General features: G+C 47.9%; 1 protein-coding gene across 2 annotated transcripts in view; it reads right to left on the bottom strand.

Annotated features, from left to right (window-relative positions):
* The window catches only part of ncanb (neurocan b), a 264,578-nt gene that overhangs the window by 10,642 nt on the left and 230,023 nt on the right, over positions 1 to 23,913 (bottom strand). For both annotated transcript variants that reach the window (XM_038777606.1, XM_038777605.1), the window contains exons 10-14: positions 23,079 to 23,192; positions 14,805 to 14,963; positions 13,461 to 13,543; positions 6,907 to 7,051; positions 4,091 to 4,273 (exon numbers count right to left, since the gene is read on the bottom strand). In XM_038777606.1, coding sequence (XP_038633534.1) covers positions 4,091 to 4,273; positions 6,907 to 7,051; positions 13,461 to 13,543; positions 14,805 to 14,963; positions 23,079 to 23,192 — 684 coding nt within the window. The remainder of the gene's footprint in view (positions 1 to 4,090; positions 4,274 to 6,906; positions 7,052 to 13,460; positions 13,544 to 14,804; positions 14,964 to 23,078; positions 23,193 to 23,913) is intronic.

Raw genomic sequence — 23,913 nt, 5'->3', positions numbered from 1 at the left:
GGAGAGTGAAGTAGTTGTTTCTGAGGCTAGTGTCATGAATCTTAATAAAGGAAACTACGATGATATGAGGTGTGAGTTGGCTTTGATCGATTGGGGAAAGCTATTTAACGGGCTGATAGTGGATGGGCAATGACAAACATTCAAAGAGCCCATGGAGGAACTGCAACCATTATTTGTTCCTGTCCGGCACAAAATCAAAACGGGGAAGATGGCCAATCCATGGCTTACAAGGGAAATTAGAGATAGTATTCGCTCCAAGGAAGTGGCATACAAATTGGCCAAGAAAAGCAACAGGTCTACGGACTCGGAGCAGTTAAGAATTCAGCAAAGAAGGACCAAGGTATTGATTAAGATGGGGAAAATAGAGGAGGAAAATAAACATGCAGGGAACATAAATACTGACTGTAAAAGTTTCAATAGGTACGCAAAGAGAAAAAGATTGGTGAAAACAAATGTAGGTCCCTTACAATCAGAAACCGGGGGAAATATAATAGGGGACAAAGAAACGGCTGCGCAACTGAATACATACTTTGGTTCTGGATTCACAAATGAGGACACAAATCAGATACCAGAAATGTCAGGGAACACAGGATTTAGTGAGAGGGAGGAACTGAAGAAGATGAGTAAATGTAGAGAAATGGTATTGTAAGGAAGCATTTTCCCACAAAATGTCAGAGGCCTAACAGATGCTCATCAACAGGAGTGGATCTTTCACATCTGGACCAAAACCCAGTTGGACATGAGTCACAGGGTAAATATCTAGGTCATCATACCCCGACCCTTGCTCCTGTATAAGGAGGCTCTAATCCAAGAGTGGAGTCTCACAATGGGTCCCCTTATATTTTCAGCACACTCTCCCCAATCCACAAACGTGTAGGATACCCCCTTCCCCACCCAGCGTCCCCACCCCTCTGTTACTCATGCTCAACACCAGGATTCCCACACTTGAGCACCTGCACCCCAGCATTCCACGTTGGAGCCAGCATCCTGCACTGTGAACAGGGATGGAGAGAAAGAACTTGCATTCATATAGCACCTCTCCTGACCTCAGTACACCCCCGAAGCGCTTTGCAGGCAACAGAGAACTATTGAAAGGTGGTCAGTGTTGTAATGTAAGAAACTCAGCAATCAGTTTCTGCAGAGCAAGCTCCCACAAACAGCGATGTGATTGGGAGAAAATCATCTGTTTCTGGTAGTATTGGCTGAGGGATGAATACCGGCCTGCGGACTGGGAGGAACACCCCTCCTCTCCTCCCTCCCCAACCCCCAAAAACACCCCTCACCCCTCCCCGAGAACAACCCCTCCTGCCGCCCCCACCCTGGGAACACCCCCCTCCCCGAGAAAAATCAACCCCTCCCACACACCCTTGTTTGAGATAGCGTCCTGGGAATTTTACATTCACATGAGGGATCAGACGATTTAACGTCACCTCGGAAAGACACGGCACCTCTGACAGTGCTGCACTCCCTCAAGAGGGTTCAGATGCTGGGATTCAGGAAAGCTAAACGTGAGAGGGTGAACCTGATCACCACAGACAATCAGGACTCCCGACTGTCCTTTGCCGTAAAGCCGAGAACTGAGCGACTCAGCGACAAACAACTGCAAGACGCGGCAACAGCCCGGCTGCCAGTTTGTTGTTTATTACTGAATCTGCAGGAAGCAATTACACTGCCACATTCTTGTTTCTGTACAAGTTAAGACAGGGACTCTCAGCAGGATGCTGTTCCACAAACGCTAAATGAGGCAGCTTTAAAATTTTACAAGGCCGCGAAGCAACCGCCACACATTTGCGTCCCCAATTAAATATTTATCCCTGTAGACTGCATTCATTCACATACTGCCAAATGACCTGTACAGTGGGGGTGATCTGCAATGTGCCGCGTGGCTGCAGGCAGGAAGAGCAGTCGAGGACTTCTGTGATAAACTGTTGAAGTTATCACGTCCTCACGCCCGCACAAACACACAGTAATATAATCCCCACCTCGAACTCCTGCTTCCCCTGACCACAGACCCGTCTCATTCAGAGATCCTGGGAGAGCAATGGGATTACCTTTCACAGAGGCACTTAGCCCCAGAATTGGAGCGAGCTGAGAAGGTAAAGGGACAAATAACGAAGCATTGAACTTGAGTTTTATAAAGCCTGTAGGTTTTCGGGGAAGGACTGAGTAGGGGGAATGAACTGATCAATTTTGCGGTCCCGTGAAAGAAGATTTGGCCGTCGTCTCCAGATCTTGCTGGACCCCATCAAGATCAGAGGCTGGGAGTCCTGCAGCAAGTGACTCACCTCCTGACTCCCCAAAGCCTGTCCACCATCGACAGGGCACAAGTCCAGGAGTGTGATGGAATAATCCCCACTTGCCTGGATGAGGGCGGCTCCAACAACACTCAAGAAGCTGGACACCATCCAGGACCAAGCAGCCCAGTTGACTAACACCCCATCCACTACCTTAAAGATTCACTCCCTCCACCGCCAACACACAGTGGCAGCCGTGTGTACCACCTACAAGATGCACTGCAGCAACTCACCAAGGCTCCTTAGCCAGCGCCTTCCAAACCTACGGCCTCCACCACCTGTGGTGTTCTTTGTGTTGCTTAATTCAGGATGATTGGCATAGTTCACAACTTGGATTCAACACGTACTCCTAAATAATACTCAGTTGATTGCTAATATATAAACTACACTCATCTGCAACTAATCTTAATACTGGTATAAACAATGATCTGCTCTAACTCACACTGATAATAATTCTGACTGTCTCTAGCTAACTCCTGGACTACTCTCACCCCCAAGGCTTAGCATCAATGCCTTATATACTTGTATCTGTAGCTCCCTCTAGTGGCTACTCTAGAGTATGACCGCCCCCACATACTCACCTGCCAGGTCCCACCGTGCATGAGGTGAGTAATTCACACCAGTGGGACTGGCCAAAACTGAGAATCGCCGGGGGGGGGGGGGGGCGTTGTCAATGCCCCCCCCCCCCCACCGGCATGGCAGGAATCCCGCCGTCACCCGAAAAACGGCGCCGGACAATAGGGAATCCGGCAGTGGGGCGGCGGGGCAGGATTTGCGCTTCCCCCCCAGGGATTCTCTGACCCGGCGGGGGGGGGGGGGGGGGGGGGGGGGACGGAGCATCCTGGCCATGAACTGTGTTTTGAGTTACAAACCTGGTGATTGTACATTCTTGGGCAGCCAAGGACCAAATACTTCAGGAATTTTTTGTACAAATTATTGGTTAAGCCACTTGCATTGGAACCCCGGAGTCTGTGGGGCTGGAACTGACCGGGCGCTTGCCCAGGGTGTCATAATACTTGAGATAGACAAAGAGAAGGAGAGGTAAATAGTCAGAGAGGGATAGGCAGAGAGGGGTAGACGGAGAGAAAGATTGAGATCGGCAGAGAGTGGGGGAGGCGAGATAGGGAGAGAGTGAGAAAGGCAGAGAGAGAGGGGGAGGGAGGGGGGGAGGGAGAGAGGGGGAGAGAGAGAGAGAGAGAGAGAGAGTAGATACAGAGAGAAAGCGAGTGAGGCAGAGGTAGAGAGGCAGTGGGACAGACAAAACAGACAGACCAAAGAGAGACCCCCAGATAGTGAGGGACCTGGCTGTTTGGAAAAGAAAGTTAATGAATGAGCTTTTGAAAGACTACATACGAAAAACCAAATGCCTGATTTTGATTAAAGAATAGAATTATCTTCAGTTCCTGAGACATATGCATATATTTATTTTGTTAAATGTGGCTTGTGAGAAGGCTGAAATATACTTCTGTACTTGTGTTCCTGCCATGTGTAAAGAAACCAAGATAGGCTGGAAAATATTTTTAGGTTCTCTAACCACAACCACAGCTTTGTTGAACCCCTGGAGGAACATCTGAAAACAGCCACTGGCGCCTATCCTCCCGGGGTTTCACTGATCTCCCACCAAAAGATCATTCTCGCTGACTTGTTTCTACATTCTGTTTGCCCTCCAGACACCACACCCCCCCCCCCCCCCCCTCTCTCACTCCCAGCCGTGAGTGTCTGGGTAACCTCCGAATGTCCGAGCAACATGGCATGAAGGTCTACCGAGTAAATGGCACCGGTTGGTCAGCACTCACGATTTAGGCAGAGTACTTTCGGTTTATCCCACTTCCCGTTGGTGTGGCACTTGATGGTGGGGATGTGTCGCTGGATGAAGCCGTCCTCGCACTGGTATCTGACCAGCGAATGGATCTCGTAACGAGCTTTCTTCCTGCCAATTATCATGGCGTGTTCCAGAGCTGGGGGTGGCCCACAGAGCACTGACAGAGAAAGGGAAAGTGTTATTAATATCAGCTGGATTCTCCGATTCCCCAGCCGCATGTTTCCCGGCGGCATGGCGTTCGCTGGCAGCGGTATTCTATACCCTCGTCTCTTGTCAATGGGATTTTCCACCGAAGCTACCCCACGCCGCCGGGAAACCAAATGTTGGGTGTGCGCTCCCGGCGGGAAAATCGAATCGCAACGATCAGAGAATTCCCGCCCAGGTAATCGACTGACATTTCTTGTGATGTGAACTCATAAGCTCAAAAGTTGTACGTGCTAACATTTGCTGAGATATATCATCCAATATGTTTCAACGCTCACGGTGACTTTCATCCTGCTCACGGAACTCTGGGATTATAGAATTCTACATCACAAAAAGGGGCCATTTGGTCCAGCGTGTCAATGCCGGCTCTGTGGAAGTGCGACTCAGTTAGTCCCACTCCCTTGCTCCTTCCTCGTGGCCCTACAAACATTTAATAATAATAATCATTATTAGTGTCACAAGTAGGCTTACATTAACACTGCAATGGAGTTACTGTGAAAATCCCCTAGTTGCCACATTCTGGCGCCTGTTCGGGTACACTGAGGGCGAATTCAGAATGCCCAATTCACCTAACAAGCACGTCTTTCGGGACTTGTGGGAGGAAACATGAGCACCCGGAGGAAACCCACACAGACACAGGGAGAACGTGCAGACTCCACACAGACAGTGACCCAAGCTGGGAATCGAACCCAGGTCATTTATTTTTTAAGTAGATGAAAGTTCCCTTTTACTAATGAATCTGCTTCCACCAGCCTTTTGGTTCGCATGTTTCATGTTTCAGATCATCACAAGTTGATGCGTGTAAGAAATTAATCTCCAAATATAACTTGTGGTTCTTGTTCTCCATTCTGCTTTACTGGAGTGAGGGGATTTCCCATCTCTAATTGCCCCCGAACGGAAAATTTCAGAGGACAGTTGAGAGGCAACCACATCACATGTAGGTCAGGCCAGGTAAGGATGACAGATTTCCCTCCCAAAAGGGTATCAGTGACCCAGATATTTTTTATGACAATTGACGAGGCCACCATTACTGAGAACTGGCTTTATATTCGCAATTTATTCATTGAATTGTCCCCAGAGCAATAAGATGGGCCTCTGGATTACTAGTCCGATAGACATTACCCCCGCACCATCATTTCCCCCTAATTCTTTTGCCAATTATTTTTAATCTCCAGTCTCTAATTACCGACCGCCCGTCTCTGCCACCCCCCCCCCCCCCCCCCCCCCCCCCACCACGCCTTTAAGATCTCAAATACTTTCCTGCCGGTGAATTATTTTTCAAAATGCAGTCACTTGTATGAAAATACAGCAATTTGCGCACAGCAGGATCCCACAAACAGCACTGCGGTAATTGACCAATAATCGGCCTTGCTCATTGGCCAGTGCACCAGGAAGAACACCCCTGCTCTTCTTCAAACATTGGGAACTTTAGACATTCACACGATGGACCATGGTTTAACTTTCTATCTGAGAGATAGTACCTCCAACAGTGCAGCACTCCGCAATAGCAACACTGGAAACGGCAGCCTAGATTCTATGCTTAAGTCTCTAGAGTGGGACATGAACCTACAATTTTCTGATTTGGAGGCAAGACTGTTATGAACTGACCCTCACCCTCACCCTCATTCCTTGAAACCTTGTTGGTCCTACACTCAGGCACTTCGTTGGAAAATATCTGGGAGTGAGTGGAAAGTGGGAACATCAGAGAGATCATAGAATTTACAGTGCAGAAGGAGGCCATTCGGCCCATCGAGTCTGCAGCGGCCCTTGGAAAGAACACCCTACTTAAACCCATGCCTCCACCCCATCCCCGTAACCCAGTAACCCCACCTAACCTTTTGGACACTAAGGGGCAATTTATTATGGCCAATCCACCTAATCTGCGGGAGGAAACCCGTGCAGACACGGGGCGGAAGTGCAAACTCCAAACAGACAGTCACCACAACTAGATGCAGTATAGTTACCCTGCTGACGTTGAGTTTGGGCAAATTGTTGGGGGTATTTAGATCATAGAATTTACAGTGCAGAAGGAGGCCATTCGGCCCTTCGAGTCTGCACCGGCTCCTGGAAAGAGCCCCTACCCAAGATTAACACCTCCACCCTATCCCCATAACCCAGTAACCCCACCCAACACTAAGGACAATTTTGGACACTAAGGGCAATTTATCATGGCCAATCCACCTAACCTGCACATCTTTGGACTGTGGGAGGAAACCAGAGCACCCGGAGGAAACCCACGCACACACGGGGAGGATGTGCAGACTCCGCACAGACAGTGACCCAAGCCGGAATCGAACCTGGGACCCTGGAGCTGTGAAGCGATTGTGCTATCCACAATGCTACCGTGCTACCCCGCATTTGGAGGGATCTAACGCTGCAGTTAACCTTCGAACCCTTTTGTAGAGTCACCGGTTGTCTGAGTGAAACAGAGCCCCTTCCCAAAGGTCTAGTTGGCCCTCAGGGAATCCTCTTGCAGTATTGCAACACATTGTGAATGGTCAATGTAGGTACATAACCCCACAGAGTGTCACTCAACCCCAATAACCCAAAGCAGGGCCCCATTCCACTTGACTTCTGTTCCGTTACCTGTTCCTTTCTTGCAGATGTAGGGCAGGTTGTAGTTACATGGCACGTCATTCCACTTCCCATTTTCATGCCTGATTGTGACCACGCAGTCCTCTCCTCCTGCGAAGAAACTGTCTGGTTGGTTTTCCCGCCAGTTTTCATATTGCTTGGCGAGAAGAAAAAGATTGGAAATCAGCTAAAAATGTGGATTGGCAACTCACTACCTCAGTCGCGAATGAAACTGCCCAGTGAGCCACGCTGGTCAAGAAGCTCCCTGTCTCGGACAAGTTAGTTTATTTCAACTTTGCTGACCATAAGGGCACAAGGTTTGCTACAAAGCGGTTCAAGAAAGTAAAATTAACGAACTTTTCCACTTCTAAGGGGGGGGGGGGGGGGGGGGGGTCTCAGAGGGATAGATTGCTTTCCTGTGTCTCTACCGTAGATGATGTGGAGAAGCCGGCGTTGGACTGGGCTGAGCACAGTAAGAAGTCTGACAACACCAGGTTAAAGTCCAACAGGTTTGTTTCAATCACTAGCTTTCGGAGCACTGCTCCTTCCTCAGGTGAAAGGATCAGTGCTCCGAAAGCTAGTGTCTGAAACAAACCTGTTGGGCTTTAACCTGGTGTTGTGAGACTTCTTACTGTGCTCTACCGGAGATAGGATTGGATTCAACTGAGTCATGCGTCTTGGGCTGAGATAGGAAGAGTGGTGCCGAGGGTAAGGGATCAGAGATTCCCGGGCGTTTGGAAACTGCTGCCAAAAAACATTGCACCTTGACCTGGGCAAAGGGGAGGAAATTGGAGGGGGTGAAATCGGAGTTTCCTGCCTGGTTACTTCCTCTCCACCGAGATTCCAGGTTACACAGAGCACGCACACGGTTAGAAGGATGAGACATTGCTTTGGGAATTTAGGAAGAACATGGGGAAATAATACCGTTCCATACAATAGACTCTAACGCAGAATGAGAAAGGGAAGGTGCATTCTGCTCCACCGCCGCCCCCCCCGCCACAGCTGAGAACAGTGGAGGCACTGTGCACGATTTAACGGAAATGAAACAAAGTCCCACGTCGGGCACGTTTAGCCGGGTGTTTCCCGCCGCTTGTAGCGTCAAGAATGACAGCCCCGCTGCTAAATGGGACTCTGCCTCATTTCTGAGCCTTGGCGAGGAATGCCGCACCCCCCTCCCCACTTCGAGGTCGCCCCCCCCCCCGAGGTCCACTTAGTCCCATTCCTGCACTAACACACTCCACTCACCAGGAAGAGATTGGGGAGCCATTTTTAAATAGCGCCCTCATCTCTGAACACCCCCAGTGTCCCAACCTACCATCGAGGGTGTCCTCAAGTCCCCCGCCTCATAAGGACAGGGCATCCCCGGGCCCGATCCCCAGCAAAGTGCCACCTCAGCAGTGCCATCTGCAGCCCAGGTGGCATTGAGAGTGCCAGAGTACCATTCTGCCCAGAACCCAACCACCCAACAGTCCAGGCACCATTCCACCTGGCCCACAATGGTGGAGACCAGTGTTTAAACGGCACTCACTCACTCAGGGTCTCCCAAGGGGGTTAGATTCCGCGCGTTGGGTAACTCTGGCGGGAGCCTATCAAGTCAGCCTGACTGCACGCTTGAATATGCAAATTTAGGCCCCAGCCATGGCGTCCGGGATTCAGATTGTGACGTCTAGCGAGATCCCGTTAGCTCTCGCGAGGTGTGATGAGCCGGGTAAATTGAGAGAGGCCTCTCGTGCGGTTGTCCCGCCGCGTGGCGTTGCGTCCCGAGTCGTGCGGGGCGCGGATGTTAGATCGCGCCTCCAAGGCTGTGTTAGACAGGTTTATGATTGGCATAGGAGTCGAGGGTTGTGGGACACGAGCAGCAATGTAGGGTTAAGGCCAGAATCTGATCAGTGCGTGATTTTATTTAAGAAAGGATATAAATGCTTTCGAAGCAGTTCAGAGGAGGTTCACTCGATCGACACGTAGGATGGGGGGGGGGGGGGGTTTATCCTTCAAGGAAAGGTTGGACAGGCTGGGTCTGTATCCATTGGAGTTTAAAGAATGAGAAGAAATCTTCTTGTAACATTTTATCCTGAGGAAACGTGACAGGGTGGATGTTAAAAGGATGTTCCCCCTTATGGGAGAGACCAGAACTCGGGGCACAGTTTGAAAATAAAGAGTCTCCAAGTTATGATGGAGATGAAGCGAAATCTTTTATTTCAGAGAATCTTGAGCCTGTGGAACTCTTTTCCCCTGAGAGCGGTGGAGACAGGCTCATTGAGTGTTCTTATTTATTTTTTAAAAAAATTTAGAGTACCAATTCTTTTTTTTTTCCAATTAGGGGCAATTTAGTGTGGTCAATCCACCTAGCCTGCACATCTTTGGGTTGTGGGGGCTGTGGTATTATCATAACTATCAGCATTACAAGGGTTAATATGGTGGTGAGAGTAGCCACTAGAGGGAGCTACAGATACAATTATATAAGGCAGTGATGTTGGACCTTCGGGGAGGAGTGTATGCAGGAGACAGCTAATGGGTTGGATTTGTTTATTGCCACGTGTACCGAGGTACAGTGAAAAGTATTTTTCTGCGAGCAGCTCAGCAGATCATTAAGTACATGAATAGAAAATAAAAGAAAAGAAAATACATAACAGGGCAACACAAGATACACAATGTAACTACATAAACACCAGCATCGGGTGAAGCATACAGGGGTGTAGTGTTAATGAGGTCAGTCCATAAGAGGGTTGTTTAGGAGTCTGGTAACAGCGGGGAAGAAGCTGTTTTTGAGTCTGTTCGCGCATGTTTTCAGACTTTTGTATCTCCTGCCCGATGGGAGAAGTTGGAAGAGTGAGTAAGCCGGGTGGGAGGGGTCTTTGATTATGCTGCCCGCTTTCCCAGGCACTGGGAGGTGTAGCTGGAGTTAATGGATGGGAGGCAAGTTCGTGTAATGGACTGGGCGGTATTCACGACTCTCTGTCGTTCCTTCTGAAGGTTTCTTCCTCTGAAGATCATAAGAGCAGATAGTGTGAGCAAGGTTAAGATTGTAGTTTATACCAATAGTGAGATTGGCAGTAGATGAGTGTAGTTAGATGTTATCGATCAGTTATTGGACGGCGGCATGGTAGCACAGTGGGGACGGCACGATAGCACAGTGGTTAGCACAGTTGCTTCACAGATTCAGGGTCCCAGGTTCGGTTCCCGGCTGGGTCACTGTCTGTGTGGAGTCTGCACGTTCTCCCCGTGTCTGCGTGGGTTTCCTCCGGGTGCTCCGGTTTCCTCCCACAGTCCAAAGATGTGCGCGTTAGGTCGATTGGCCATGCTAAATTGCCCTTAGGTTAGGTGGGGTTGCTGGGTTACGGGATAGGGTGGAGATGAGGGCCTAAGTAGGGTGCTCTTTCCAAGAGCCGGCGCAGACTCGATGGGCCGAATAGCCTCCTGCAGCACTGTAAATTCTATGATTCTATGATTCTAGTTCTGTATTCTGAAGGACGAAGTGTCGAATCCCAGTTTTAGTGGTGTGAATAAAATCATAGCTTTGTTCAAGTAAAGGCTGCACTGTGGTCTTTGTGAACAGTACACCAACCATGCTGAAATAAGCAACACAAAGAACACCACAGGGGTGAGACGCACGCAGACACGGGGAGATAATACAACACGGACAGAGACCCGGCGCCATGAGGCAGCAGTGCTAACCATTGCGCCACCGTTCCGTCCCTACATTGAGCGTTTATGAGGCAGATGTGGATACATTCTTGACGAACAAGGGAGTCAAAGGTTATCGGGGGCTGTGCAAATATGGGGTCGAGACTACAACCAGATCAGCCATGATTTTATTGAATGGTGGAGCTGACGCGAGGGCCCGTCCTAATTCACATGCTCATATCAAATTTCAATGGAGAATGAGGCTGGGGTGGCCACTGAGATTGAGAGAAAAATAATCAATTTAAGAAAAAGTTCTGCTTTAGATTCTGGTCTGGGAATGTGAGATGAGTTAACAATTCCACGAAATTCCCTTATGGCTCAATGCTTCGTGTTCTTTTCAAAAAAATCTTAACAACGAACATAAAGAAACCAGTCATGTCTCACTCCTGCCCTAACGCTGTGTTTGAGCATGAGGTCAAGCAGTTCCCTGAAGTGTCAGATCCCTTCCAGCTCCCATCCAGCCTAGTCCTGTTATCAGAGACATCAAAGCCAAGGTGAAAATCGATACAATTCATAGTCAGAAAACATCCCTGGGAGCCCAGCTTAACTCGGCTTACCAACAAAACAACCATTTCAGAACCTTGCCACTTGCAGGAAACCTTGTGATTTTTCGCAAACACAGAGATGCAGAGATTGACAGAAGGGGCAGTGAGCTGCTGAATTATAAACACCGCCCATTCACACTCTGCAGCCTAAAGTGACTGCAAGGGCCTAAATTTATGCTTGTCATATTGCACAGGTTTTCATTTAGTTCCAAGAAAATAAACACGTACCAGAATGTATAGCACTAAAGAAACGGAGGGTGACGGTGTTTGTGTGTACGTGTGTGTCATGTGAGTGTACCTTTAAGAAATGGGGGGTTTACAAAATGTACCTTTAAGAAATGGGTGTTTATCAGTGATGTCAGAGTGTGGGTGGACCTGGGCTGTCTGTTAGCTTTTTACTTTTGTTTTAGGCTGTTTGCTCCAGGGTGCGTTTTAGTTTTGTTTTCAGTGTTGGAGCTGAAGCCAGACAGAGCAGGTGTACTGTTGATCTCTCTGCCATGAAAAGACTATCTCTTGATCATTTGGTGAATTCAGAATTATAAATGTTCCCAGTAGTGAATGTAAACCTGATGTGCTTCTGTTAAAAGGTGCTTCTTTTGTTTTCTGGATGTTGTTTGGGAAGTTATTAAGGATTACTTAGTGTTGCATTCTTTGGGGGTTGTATTTGAATTAATGGTTGCTAAGATGTTCACTGTATGTTTTTAAAATGTTAGCTTGAGTTCATAGAATAAACATTGTTTTGCTTTAAAAAATACTTTTCCATTTCTGCTGTACCACACCTGTAGAGTGGGCCGTGTGCTCCCCATACCACAATCTATTAAAAGTTGTGGGTCAGGTGAACTCCATGATACACTTTGGGGTTATCTAAACCCTGGCCCATGACAGTGTGTACGTGTGTTTGTGTGTATATGTGTGTGTATACGTGTGTGCGCTTCCACATGTGTGTGTATGTGTGTGCTTCTGCATGTGTCTGTGTGTTTCTCCATGTGTGTATGTGCGTGTGCTTCTACATGTGTGTGTGTGTGCTTCTGCATGTGTCTGTGTGTGTTTCTCCATGTGTGTATGTGCGTGTGCTTCTACATGTGTGTGTGTGTGCTTCTGCATGTGTCTGTGTGTGTTTCTCCATGTGTGTATGTGTGTGTGCTTCTACATTTGTGTATGTGCATGTGCTTCTACATTTGTGTGTGTGTGTACATGTGTGTGTGTCTAATGTGTGCGCTTCTACACGTGTGTGTGTATCTATGTCTGTGTGTGTGTGTGTATGCTTCTACATATGTGTGTGTGCTTCTACATGTGTGTGCACATAATCAGCAAAGCCTATGTATGTAAGACATCTCTCTATCACAGCCACAAGGAAGAAGGGGATTGGCTGCTGTAATGTGGCTCATTTGAGATGCCCACCTTTGTGATCTAGTTGAAAATCCAATCTAGCCAGATGATTTTGGTCAATCTTAATTAGTGTCCAGAGAGCTCTGTTCCTCAACATGAAACTCCCTCTCCCACCCCCCTTAATTTGATGTCAGTTGATAGTCTTTTTTAAAGAGGCCACAGGATGTCCAATGTGGGAAATGGAAAAAAGATCCTTGCAATATACCTTGTATACCTTGTGTTGCCCTGTTATGTATTATCTTTTCTTCCCTTTTCTTCCCATGTACTTAATGACCTGTTGAGCTGCTCGCAGAAAAACACTTTTCACTGTACCTCGGTACACGTGAATATAATCCAATCCAATCAAATGGAAGCTGCTTCACTGAGATCGGTGATGGAGTAAGTTATTGGGGAGGTGCGGAGTGAGCTCCAACTCATACTGTACCTGACATGTTTGATGATGCCGATGAATGTTCCGAAGCGGGATTGTTCCCTTACCAAAACAAGTACAATAGAGTGTCTCCCTGTGCAGGTTTCCTCACCCATCACATTGGGAATAGATTCCCAACATAGCTCTTGATGGATAAGAATTCAACTGGAAACACTAATTCATAAAATCTATTCCACAAAATATTGAATTTTACACTCACCTGAGAGGTTAGACAGGGTCTCAGCTTGACATTATACTGTAAATGTGAGAGTGTAGCATCAACTCAGTCCTGCACTGGGACATTTTGAACCAATGACTTAGAGATGAGTAAGCTACCAACTGAGCCTCGGCTGATACCAAAGGACTAAATGGCGTTCCCATCTTTGAATCGCTCTTGTGTGTGTGGACGGATGAAACATTGCAACTCAAATTCCTGCTTTTGTCTTTCTTTGCCCAGATCTCCCTTCACAATCTATCACCATGGCAACAGTCAAGGCCTTCATGGAAGACTGGCATCTATAGGCTTGGTCTAAACTTACCAAAGAAGTGCCATCAGTCCATTGGAAATCCTCCTCGATCGTCCTGTCATTGAGGCCAATCCAAGCGTACTCCCGACCCAAACCTACACACAGGACAGACGGAGAACATCAAGGATGTCATTCTGGCTCATGTTGTTGCGGAATTCACATTCTCAAGAGGAATGGATGTGTTCCTTAGCTATACCTCGGTACACGTGACAATAATCCAATCCAATCCAATGGAAGCTGCTTCACTGTCTTTGTCCGGGCACACCAAGACTCTTCAGCCAGTCTTCTCACTGTGTTTGGTGTCTTGATGACTCTATCTCCTACTTCAGCTCAATTTCTCCCCCCCCCCCAAACAAATATGACAAAGTTCTGGCGCTCCGATAATTTTCCTGCCCTCGAACGATCTACAACCCTTAAAACCCCACGTTTGGCGTCACTAATACAGATAATTGACCCAAAAAAAAAACAAGGAGCGGCGATGAGGAATTTGTTTTTAAGTGTCACAAGCTGCTCAGATCGGGAAAGGGTAGATTGAACAGTAACTTTCCAAAGGAAGTTGCTCATTGATTTTGAAAAGGATAACATTTGCTGGAGAAATAGCAGTGCGGGCAGTATCAAATGCATAGCTTTTGCCAGGAGCTGGCACAATCAATTGTATATGAATTGTGCTTAATTGTGGGCAGGTCATGGACATTAACTGGGATTCACTTGGGTTGCATCTAAATAGATAAAAATAAAACTGTGGCGGGTGCACTAAGAGGCCTGTTCTTGTAAGGTTTAACTTGGAAAAGAAAAACTCTGAAAAGTGTGTAAAGATTGGCTCCGGTTACATCCTTCACCAACTAACTTTCTGGAATAAAACAGTCTCAAGAATGATGGGCTGAATGGCCTCCATTGTGCCATACGATTCTATGATTCAGGCCACAACAGTCCACTTTCCTTTTTCACTACTCTCCCACTGTTAACCCTTTGTGCTGTCTTGCACTGTGGGCAAAGGCTATGTCTGGGTTTCTCAAATGACAACAGAGCACCTTTTGAATCCAGTGGCTATGTTGCCAACTCGCTTGGGGTATTCCTGGACGTTTGGTCTTGTGACCTCCCATTGCCAACTGCTCCCAGTTAAATAGCCACTTATTTTAACCTGCCACAATATTTTTGTAACTGAGCAACAAAAAAATGAAAAATAAAAAAATAGTTTCTTCAAGGCCCTTATGATTTTTCTCCCAGGTTCTCTCTCAGTATTATCCGAGAGATTGCGTAATCATTCTTGGAGGGATGTCGGTCCTATTCCCAGTGTAACAATGCCACCAATGACAATACTCCAAACGCACAACGTATTCTCTTTGAAAGACTCACTGTTTAAGAACTCCTTCTCCTCAGTTGAGTGAAGACTGGCCAGGTGTGCACCATGATTCCGGCAATCCTTCTCTGCGTTCTCCCACATGCGTCTGTGAGAAAAATATCGATAGCAGTGGCCCAGGAACTTTTGCCAGTTGTGATCACATCCCTCGGTATCTGGGTGTCCAAGGAAGAATTCAACAATATTATCAATGAGTTGCAACGCGGTGTCGTCCAGCCCATGCTCCACTGGTGGGCAGGGATTTAGCCTGGACAAGATGGGGGCGGAGAAGGAAGACGACACTGAGCAATATGTTGCGCGTTGCCAGCGGGCGAGCAGAGCCTGTAACACTACCGTGACCAATAGCACGGCAAAATTGAATGGAAAATTGTTGACACTGCGATTTACAATGGTGAATGTTGACAAACGATACAACAGCACACACCCTGAAAATGAATCCATTAAAGACCAATGCAATGGGCAGCAATGTACAGGGAAAGAAGAGGTGATGGAAAGAGTGGATGGGGAGAATTCTGAAGGAGAGCGGTGTGGAGCGGCATAAATGATGGTGTGAAGTGTTAAGGATGAATGCATTGTGAAAGGGCTGGAACAATCATTCTTTATTTAGTCATCGCCCCCACGTGTATTAATCAAACGAGTTGCTTGAAGAACACAGTACATAAAACACCTCAGGATAGAATAAGCTGAATCGGCTTCCTTGATTGGGAAATAAATAAACAGAAGGACTGATAATTCGCAGAAAATATTTACTGAAAGACTATTCAACAACCTGTCACTCACTCTGTTTGTGTATCTCTGGTATAAACGGGCTGACCTTTCAAGTAATGAAGAGTGTTTCTTAATAGGTTCTGTAATAGGCTATAAAATAAGTCTACTGTCTTCAGTTTCCTGGGAGAAAGCTATTAACATTTTCACCCTAGAAAACACTGGTTCAGAGGTTTAGCAATGCCAGCCTGGTTAATCTACACAGGATTCCCTGGGGTTATACTTTGCATACTACCCAGGCTCCCTTTCCACAGCAATCTGATTGATCGATCGATCGACCAGAAAATCCATCCCGAGTGTTATGTGATCATTCCATGAATTTGCTTCCCGTGTTTTCCGACTTTTCTGCTCTCCACCATTTGTTCCTGTTTGTTTAGAATTGACTTTTGGGGTGTGGGTGTCGCACACAAGACTAATTATTGCCCATTTCCCAGGCACCCCTTGAGAAGGTGGTCATTCTGCTTGAACTGCTGGCTGTGATTTGATACGGCTGTACGACGTGCTCGACCCACTTTAGTCAAGAGTCAACTCCATTGGCATGGGACTGGGGACACACAATGAGCCCGATCAAAAGTAAGGATAGTAGGTTCCTTCCCTGAATGACAGGATGAATCAGTTGGGTTTTCCTTTAAAAATCCAACAGTTTCACAGAACAAAGAACAATACAGCACAGGAACAGGCCCGTTGGCCCTCCAAGCCTGTACCGGTCATGATATCACCCTTGGCCAAAACCCTAAAGAACAAAGAACGATCATGATCACTTTGACTGACACCAAGGTGGAATTTGAGCTCACAACCTGTTGAAATGATGAGTCCCCAGTTTCTGGTTCATTAATTGCAGATAGGCTACGGTTGCCCATCCCACTGTGGTGTTTTCTCCGGGTACCTTGGTCACAGGTCACTCTTTGTGGCATGTGCCTGGAGACTGAGTCTAGAACATTCCCAAGCTGCATGCTACCTATGGGTCCTCACGTGTGGTTGCTCGATTTAGGACGCACAAGCTAACATTTCCTGACCAGCTGCCGTGCGAATAGTTGATAGGGAGTTTTAGGAAGACTCACTTGAACATTAATAGACACGTTCTCTACGGTTACAGTCCAGGAGGAGATGGCAGTAATTTCACTGAACCAATGTGAATTGATAAATAAACTGATTAATAGTTATGAAATATAAAGCTCGTCTCAGTAATGGTGAACATAAAATGACCATCAATTGTTGTAAAAACCTATCTGACTGACTAATGTCCTTTTGGGAAAGGAAATCTGCCTTACCTTATTGGGTCTGGCCAACATATGACTCCAGACCCACAGCAATGTGGTTTACTCTTAATAGCCCCTTGCAAATGGCCCAGCAAGCCACTCAGTTGGAGCAATTAGGGATGGGCAACAAATACTGATCTGGACAACGCGCACTCATCCCACGAAAGCATAGAAATGCCACCTTGTATTTATATGGTATCTTCAATCATAGAATCCCGACAGTGCAGAAGGAGGCCATTCAGCCCATCAAGTCTGCTCCGACCCTCTGAAAGAGCACCCCACCTGGGTCCAATCCCCCGCCCTATCCCCGAAACCTCACCTAGCTTTTGGACACTAAGGGGCAATTTATCATGGCCAATCCATCTCACCTGCACACCTTTGGATTGTGGGGGGGGGAAACCGGAGCACCCGGAGGAAATCCATGCAGACACGGGGAGAATGTGCAAACTTCACACAGACAGTCGGCCGAGGTCGGAATTGAACCTGGGTCCGTGACGCTGTGAGGCAGCGGGCTCTAACCACTGCATCATCGTGCCACCCTAAAACATCCCAAAGGTACTTCACAGGAGTGCTATCAGACAACACTGAACAGCAAAATACATGAGGGGAGATGAAAGCAGGCGAACAAATGTCTGATCAAAGAGGTATATCTTAAGGAGCGTCTTCAATTAGGAGAGAGATGCAGTGCCCAGTGGGGAAAGCGATGGGCCGAATCACTGGGCAGTGGTTAGGATCAGGAATTAGCCCACGGGGGTTCAGAGGTCAAATATTCTTGCACTGTAGCTGGCATTAGCTAATTTAATATAGTCCAACGATTGGAATTGGATTGTTACTGGTCAAACAATTGCCCTCCTAGCTCACTGCTTCTCTCTGCTTTCTACTGCTCTGTATATACATTGCACACAGGCCATTCACTGCCCCAGTGTCATACATGAAAATAAAAATAAAGACTTGCATTTTTTTTTGGCTTATTTCAGACCCTCGGGAGATCCCAAAATGTTTTACAGCCAATTAATTACTTTTTGAAGTGTATCCATTGTTGTAATACAGGAAACACAGCAAACTCCTACCAGCAGCCAAGAATTAATGTCCAGAATAGAATCAGAGAATGGTTAAAGCGAAAGTGGAGGCCATTCAGCCCTTCACAGTGCTCCTCTGAAGGAGCAATTCACCTAGTCCCACTCCCCCGCCTTCTCCCCATAACCCTGCACATTCTTCCTTTTCAGGTAACAATCCATTTCCCTCCAGAAGGCCTCGATTGAACCTGCCCCCACCATGCCCACACACACAGTGCATTCCAGACCCTAACCATTCGCTGTGTGAAAAAATCTTTTCCTCCTGTTGCCATTGCTTCTTCCGTCAATTATCGTAAATCTCTGGGTCACTGTCCGTGTGGAGTTTGCACATTCTCCCCGTGTCTGCGTGGGTTTCACCCCCACAACCCAAAGATGTGCAGGTTAGGTGGATTGGCCACGCTAAATTGCCCCTTAATTGGAAAAAATTAATTGGGTACTGTAAAATTTTTTAAAAAATGATCTTAAACCTATCCCCACTTGTTCTCGATCTTCCCACCAATGGGAGCAGCTTCTCCGTCTCTACTCTGCCCAATCCCTTCATGATTTTGAGCACCTCTGTCAGATCTCCTTTCAACCTCTCTTCTCCAAGGAAAAGAGCCTCAACTGCTCCAGTCAGGAGCTCCTCGTCCTGTACCATTTTTCTAGAGGCTGGTTTAGCACACTGGGATAAATCGCTGGCTTTTAAAGCAGACCAAGGCAGGCCAGCAGCACGGTTCAATTCCCGTACCAGCCTCCCCGAACAGCACCGGAATTTGGAGACTAGGGGCTTTTCACAGTAACTTCATTTGAAGCCTACTCGTGACAATAAGCGATTTTCATTTCATTTTGGATCTTTTCGGCACTCAAACACCTTCACATCCTTCAGAAAAAAGTATGATGCCCAGGACTGGACACAATGGGCGGGATTCCCCGTTCCTGCAGCCGGCTAATGGGGTTTCCCATTGTGTCCACCCCACGGGGTTGGGAAAGGGGCGGAGCATGCACGCTCAATGTGGGCTGCAGTGACGAACCAATGAGATGTGGACTACCCCGGACGAAACCAATTCACCAAAAGTCCTAGGGTCTTGTAGAGAGAAAGAGAGAAAACTCTAGAATCTCTCGTAATGCTAATAAGGTCATCCATTAGTCTGACAAGGTGCGAGGGGCAAGGTTTAAAGGAGATGTACGCGGCAAGTTTTTTTACACAGAGGGCGGTGGGAGCCTGGAACTTGCTGCCGGGGGAGCTCGTGGAAGCAGATACAATAGTGACTTTTAAGGGGTGTCTTGACAAATACATGAATTGAATGGAAATAGAGGGATACGGACCCCGGAAGTTTAGTGGGTTTTAGTTCAAACGGGCAGCATGCTCAGTGCAGGCCTGAAGGGCCGAAGGGCCTGTTCCTGTGCTGTAATTTTATTTGTTCTTTGTTTCCTGTTTCTCTCAATCTCCCCCCACCGCCCGACGTTGCTTTTCTCTTCCTCTTCAATCTACTGCTTGATAATGATTGTCTACAAGGGGCAGTATATCTGCATTCAGTAATCAGTTTTCCAGCCTAAGCAGTTGTGCCGTCATGCTCTAGCGCTTTCTCAATGAGATGACAGACTAGCTCATTTCTAACTGCTGCTTCCACTATCCTTAAAGCCCAGTTCTATAATTGATCCCTCACGCTCCATTAGTTGCAGCAGCCGCAGTGTACGGCAGCTTGAGGATTACTCTTCACATTAACCCTTCTGTTCTGACACTGTCAAAGCCATTACAGCAGAATTGTGCAGCCACGGCTCAGTGGGCAGGGCTCCCCTGCCCCTGAGCCAAACGGTCGAGGGTTCACGTCCCACTCCGGAGGACGGAGCTAACATTCCCAGTGCAGTACTGATGGGGTGCTGCACTGTCGGAGATGCCATCTTTCAGGTGAGGTCTGGAATTCTCCGTCTGTTGGGATTCTCGTCTCCCGCCTGCAGCGCACCCCTCCACCCGTGGGTTTCCAGGTGGCGGAATGGGCTTCACCGGGAAATCCCACTGACAAGAGGGCGGGAGTCGAGAATCCCGCTGCCAGCCAACGGCGCTCCGCCGAGAAACACACGGATAGGGGGCCGGAGAATCCTGCCTGAGATGTTAAATTCCGGCCTAGCCTGCCCTCTCAGGCCTACAGAGAAGATCCCATACAATACTTCAAGGATAAGCAGTAGTGTCTTCCCTGGTGTTCCGGACCATTGAAGCACTAAAGCCGATTATCCAGTCATTATCGCATTGCTGTTTGCGGCACTTTGCTGAATTCAAATTGGTTGCTTCATTTTCACAGTAAAGTAGTGACTACACTTCAAATGTAAAAGATAATCTAAAATCCTGTGGAACGTCTTGGGGTCATGAAAGGTGTCACAGAAACACAGAGGGCGTGATCCTCCGGCCACGCTACGCGGGAAAAGCAGCTCACCGCGGCGCAGTGTGGGCGGTGAAAGCCGGGAGACCCCGCTCCCGGGATCTACCCGGCTCGCAATGCCTTGCGAGATTCAACGCAATCCCGTGAGAACGTTGCCAGAGGAATCCCGCCCACAATGAGCAGGATCACTTTTTGGCAAATCTGCATATTAGAACATAGAACATAGAACATAGATCGATACAGCGCAGTACAGGCCCTTCGGCCCTCGATGTTGCACCGACATGGAAAAAACTAAAGGCCATCTAACCTTCAATATGCCATTATCATCCATATGCTTATCCAATAAACTTTTAAATGCCCTCAATGTTGGCGAGTTCACTACTGTTGCAGGTAGGGCATTCCACGGCCTCACCACTCTTTGCGTAAAAAAGCACCTCTGTCCTATATCTATTACCCCTCAATTTAAGGCTATGTCCCCTCGTGCTAGCCACCTCCATCCGCGGGAGAGGGCTCTCACTGTCCACCCTATCTAACCCTCTGATCATTTTGTATGCCTCTATTAAGTCACCTCCTAACCTTCTTCTCTCTAACGAAAACAACCTCAAGTCCATCAGCCTTTCCTCATAAGATTTTCCCTCCATACCAGGCAACATCCTGGTAAATCTCCTCTGCACCCGTTCCAAAGCTTCCACGTCCTTCCTATAATGAGGCGACCAGAACTGTACGCAATACTCCAAATGCGGCCGTACTAGAGTTTTGTACAATTGCAACATGACCTCATGGCTCCGGAACTCTACCAATAAAGGCCATCACACCATAGGCCTTCTTCACAACCCTATCAACCTGGGTGGCAACTTTCAGGGATCTATGTACATGGACACCGAGATCCCTCTGCTCATCCACACTCCAAGAATTTTACCATTAGCCAAATATTCTTCATTCCTGTTATTCTTTCCAAAGTGAATCACCTCACACTTCTCCACATTAAACTCCATTTGCCACCTCTCAGCCCAGCTCTGCAGCTTATCTATGTCCCTCTGTAACCTGCAACATCCTTCCACACTGTGTACAACTCCACCGACTTTAGTGTCGTCTGCAAATTTACTCACCCATCCTTCTGCGCCCTCCTCTAGGTCATTTATAAAAACAACAACGGCCCCAGAACAGATCCTTGTGGTACGCCACTCGTAACTGAACTCCATTCTGAGCATTTCCCATCAACCACCACTCTCTGTCTTCTTTCAAATAGCCAATTTCTGATCCACATCTCTAAATCACCCTCAATCCCCAGCCTCCGTATTTTCTGCAATAGCCGACCGTGGGGAACCTTATCAAACGCTTTACTGAAATCCATATACACCACATCAACTGCTCTACCCTCGTCTACCTGTTCAGTCACCTTCTCAAAGAACTCGATAAGGTTTGTGAGGCATGACCTACCTTTCACAAAACCATGCTGACTGTCCCTAATCATATTATTCCTATCTAGATGATTATTAATCGTATCTTTTATAATCCTCTCCAAGACTTTACCCACCACAGACGTTAGACTCACCGGCCTATAGTTACCGGGGTTATCTCTACTCCCCTTCTTGAACAAAGGGACCACATTTGCTATCCTCCAGTCCTCTGGCACTATTCCTGTAGCCAATGATGACCTAAAAATCAAAGCCAATATTAGAGCGTGGCAGTAAGCCTTACTCTAACGTGCAGAAGCCGGAGGTATCTGAGGCTTTGCCATTCAATCCCTTCCTCTCGGAGGATCCCCGGCAGCGCACTCACACCCACAGACTTCCCGACGATGTGGGGTGCCCACCGTGGGAAACCCTATTGCTGGCTGCCAGGACAGAGGATTCCGCTGCTGGCAGGGGTGCACGGCACCCAAAAAAGGGTGCGGCAGGACAGAGAATCCTGCCCAGCTTCTTACCCACTGTTACCAGACTCCTGACTGACTCTCCTATGGACTGAACTGATCTCTTCCTACATCTTCCCTACGGAGTAGCACAACACTCTTTATGCTTCACCCGATGTCTGAGTCTATGTATTTACAGTATATATTTCTGTATGTCCTATGTTTTTTCTTTCATGCATGGAATGATCTGGACTGTACCGAGAACAATGCTTTTCACCGTACCTCAGTACACGTGACAAGGCATCAAATCAATCTATCTCCCTCCTTCCCCATCCAAACCCCTCACTCCTGCTCCTACTCCACACTCTATCTCTTCCCCATTCCGCCCCCTCTCTCTTCCCCACTCCAACCCTTCCCTCCTTTCCCATCCCACCTCCTCCCTCTCCCCCACTCAACCCCCTCCCTCTTCCCCACTCTACCCCCTCCCTCTTCCCCCTCCCCTCCCCCCCACATATTATCTCCTTCCCCAACATCATCCCCACCTTCCCCCAGATCTTCTCCTTTCCCCCCTCCACCTGCTCCCTCCTGCCCCCCCCCCCCCCCCCCCCCCCACACCGTCCCATGTCCCACCCACCTACTTCCTGGTGGACAGTCAGTGCAGGTCGGCATGGTGATGGGTTAATGGGACTGGGTGTGAGTTTGGATAAAGGCAGTTGAGTTCTGAATCAGCTCTAGTTCTTCGAGCGTAGAAGGTGACAGGCTGGTGCCAGGAGCATGCTGGGATATCAAACGAGTCTTTCGGCAGAAAATGAGCGGAGGTATTAGCCAATAATCACATTTTAAGAATGGGGGCGGAGAAACTGGACCCTTCTTCTCCACGTTGAATAAGACAGTCCACAACAAGAACCTTTGGCGAGGAAATGTCACAGATTGGCACTGTCATTATCTGGGACTCCCTTACCTTCCTCACATAACCTGCCAGCGTAACTCGGTAAGCAGAGGCAGGTGAAAGAATTGACGCCATCGACACAGGTTGCTCCATTTTCACAAGGGCTGGAATGGCATTCGTCGATATCTGGGGGGAAAAAAAATCATCATTGGAAAATTATTAATGTCGGCCTTGCCTGAGGGAACAACTCTCTCCCACCTCCGAGGTAGGATGGTGGTAGGTTCAGGCCCCACTCCAGAGGCCCAAGTACCCGAGTGCAGCACTGCCGGAGTGCAGTCCCTCGGAATGAGACATTGGACCATAGACCCATATTCCCTCTCAGGTGGACGTAAAAGCACAATTGTGAAGGAGAGCAGGGATGTTATTCCTCAGCGTCTTATCACTATTTATCCTTCACTTCAAATCTTCAGACATCTTCCAAACCAATATCACTTCTTGCTATCGATTTAACTTCATTCCTTACCAACAATGACCCTTCAGCCCACCTGCCTGTACTTTCGATAGGACATATATCCTTGGATATTTAGATCCCAGCCCTGATCCCCTTGCAGCCAAGGGTCTGTGATGCTCACAACATCATACCGGCCAATTTCAATGTGCACAACAAGCTCGTTCTGTCCAGGCCCCCGAGCAGTAATCAGGATGTGAGGAAGAAAATAAATCAGGAGATAGAAAAGTCATGTAAAAAAGGCAATATTGCAATAATTATGGGGGACTTCAATATGCGGCTGAACTGGGAAAATCAGGTTTGTAGCGGATCCCAAGAAAAGGGGCGCGATTCTCCGAGCCCCGTGCCGGGCCGGAGAATCGGCGCAATCGCGCCACACCACCCCGAAGCCGGCTTGCG

The sequence above is a fragment of the Scyliorhinus canicula genome, chromosome 18, assembly GCF_902713615.1.
Source record: "Scyliorhinus canicula chromosome 18, sScyCan1.1, whole genome shotgun sequence".
Lineage (NCBI taxonomy): Eukaryota > Metazoa > Chordata > Chondrichthyes > Carcharhiniformes > Scyliorhinidae > Scyliorhinus > Scyliorhinus canicula.
This window is presented reverse-complemented; position numbering and strand designations above follow the sequence as displayed.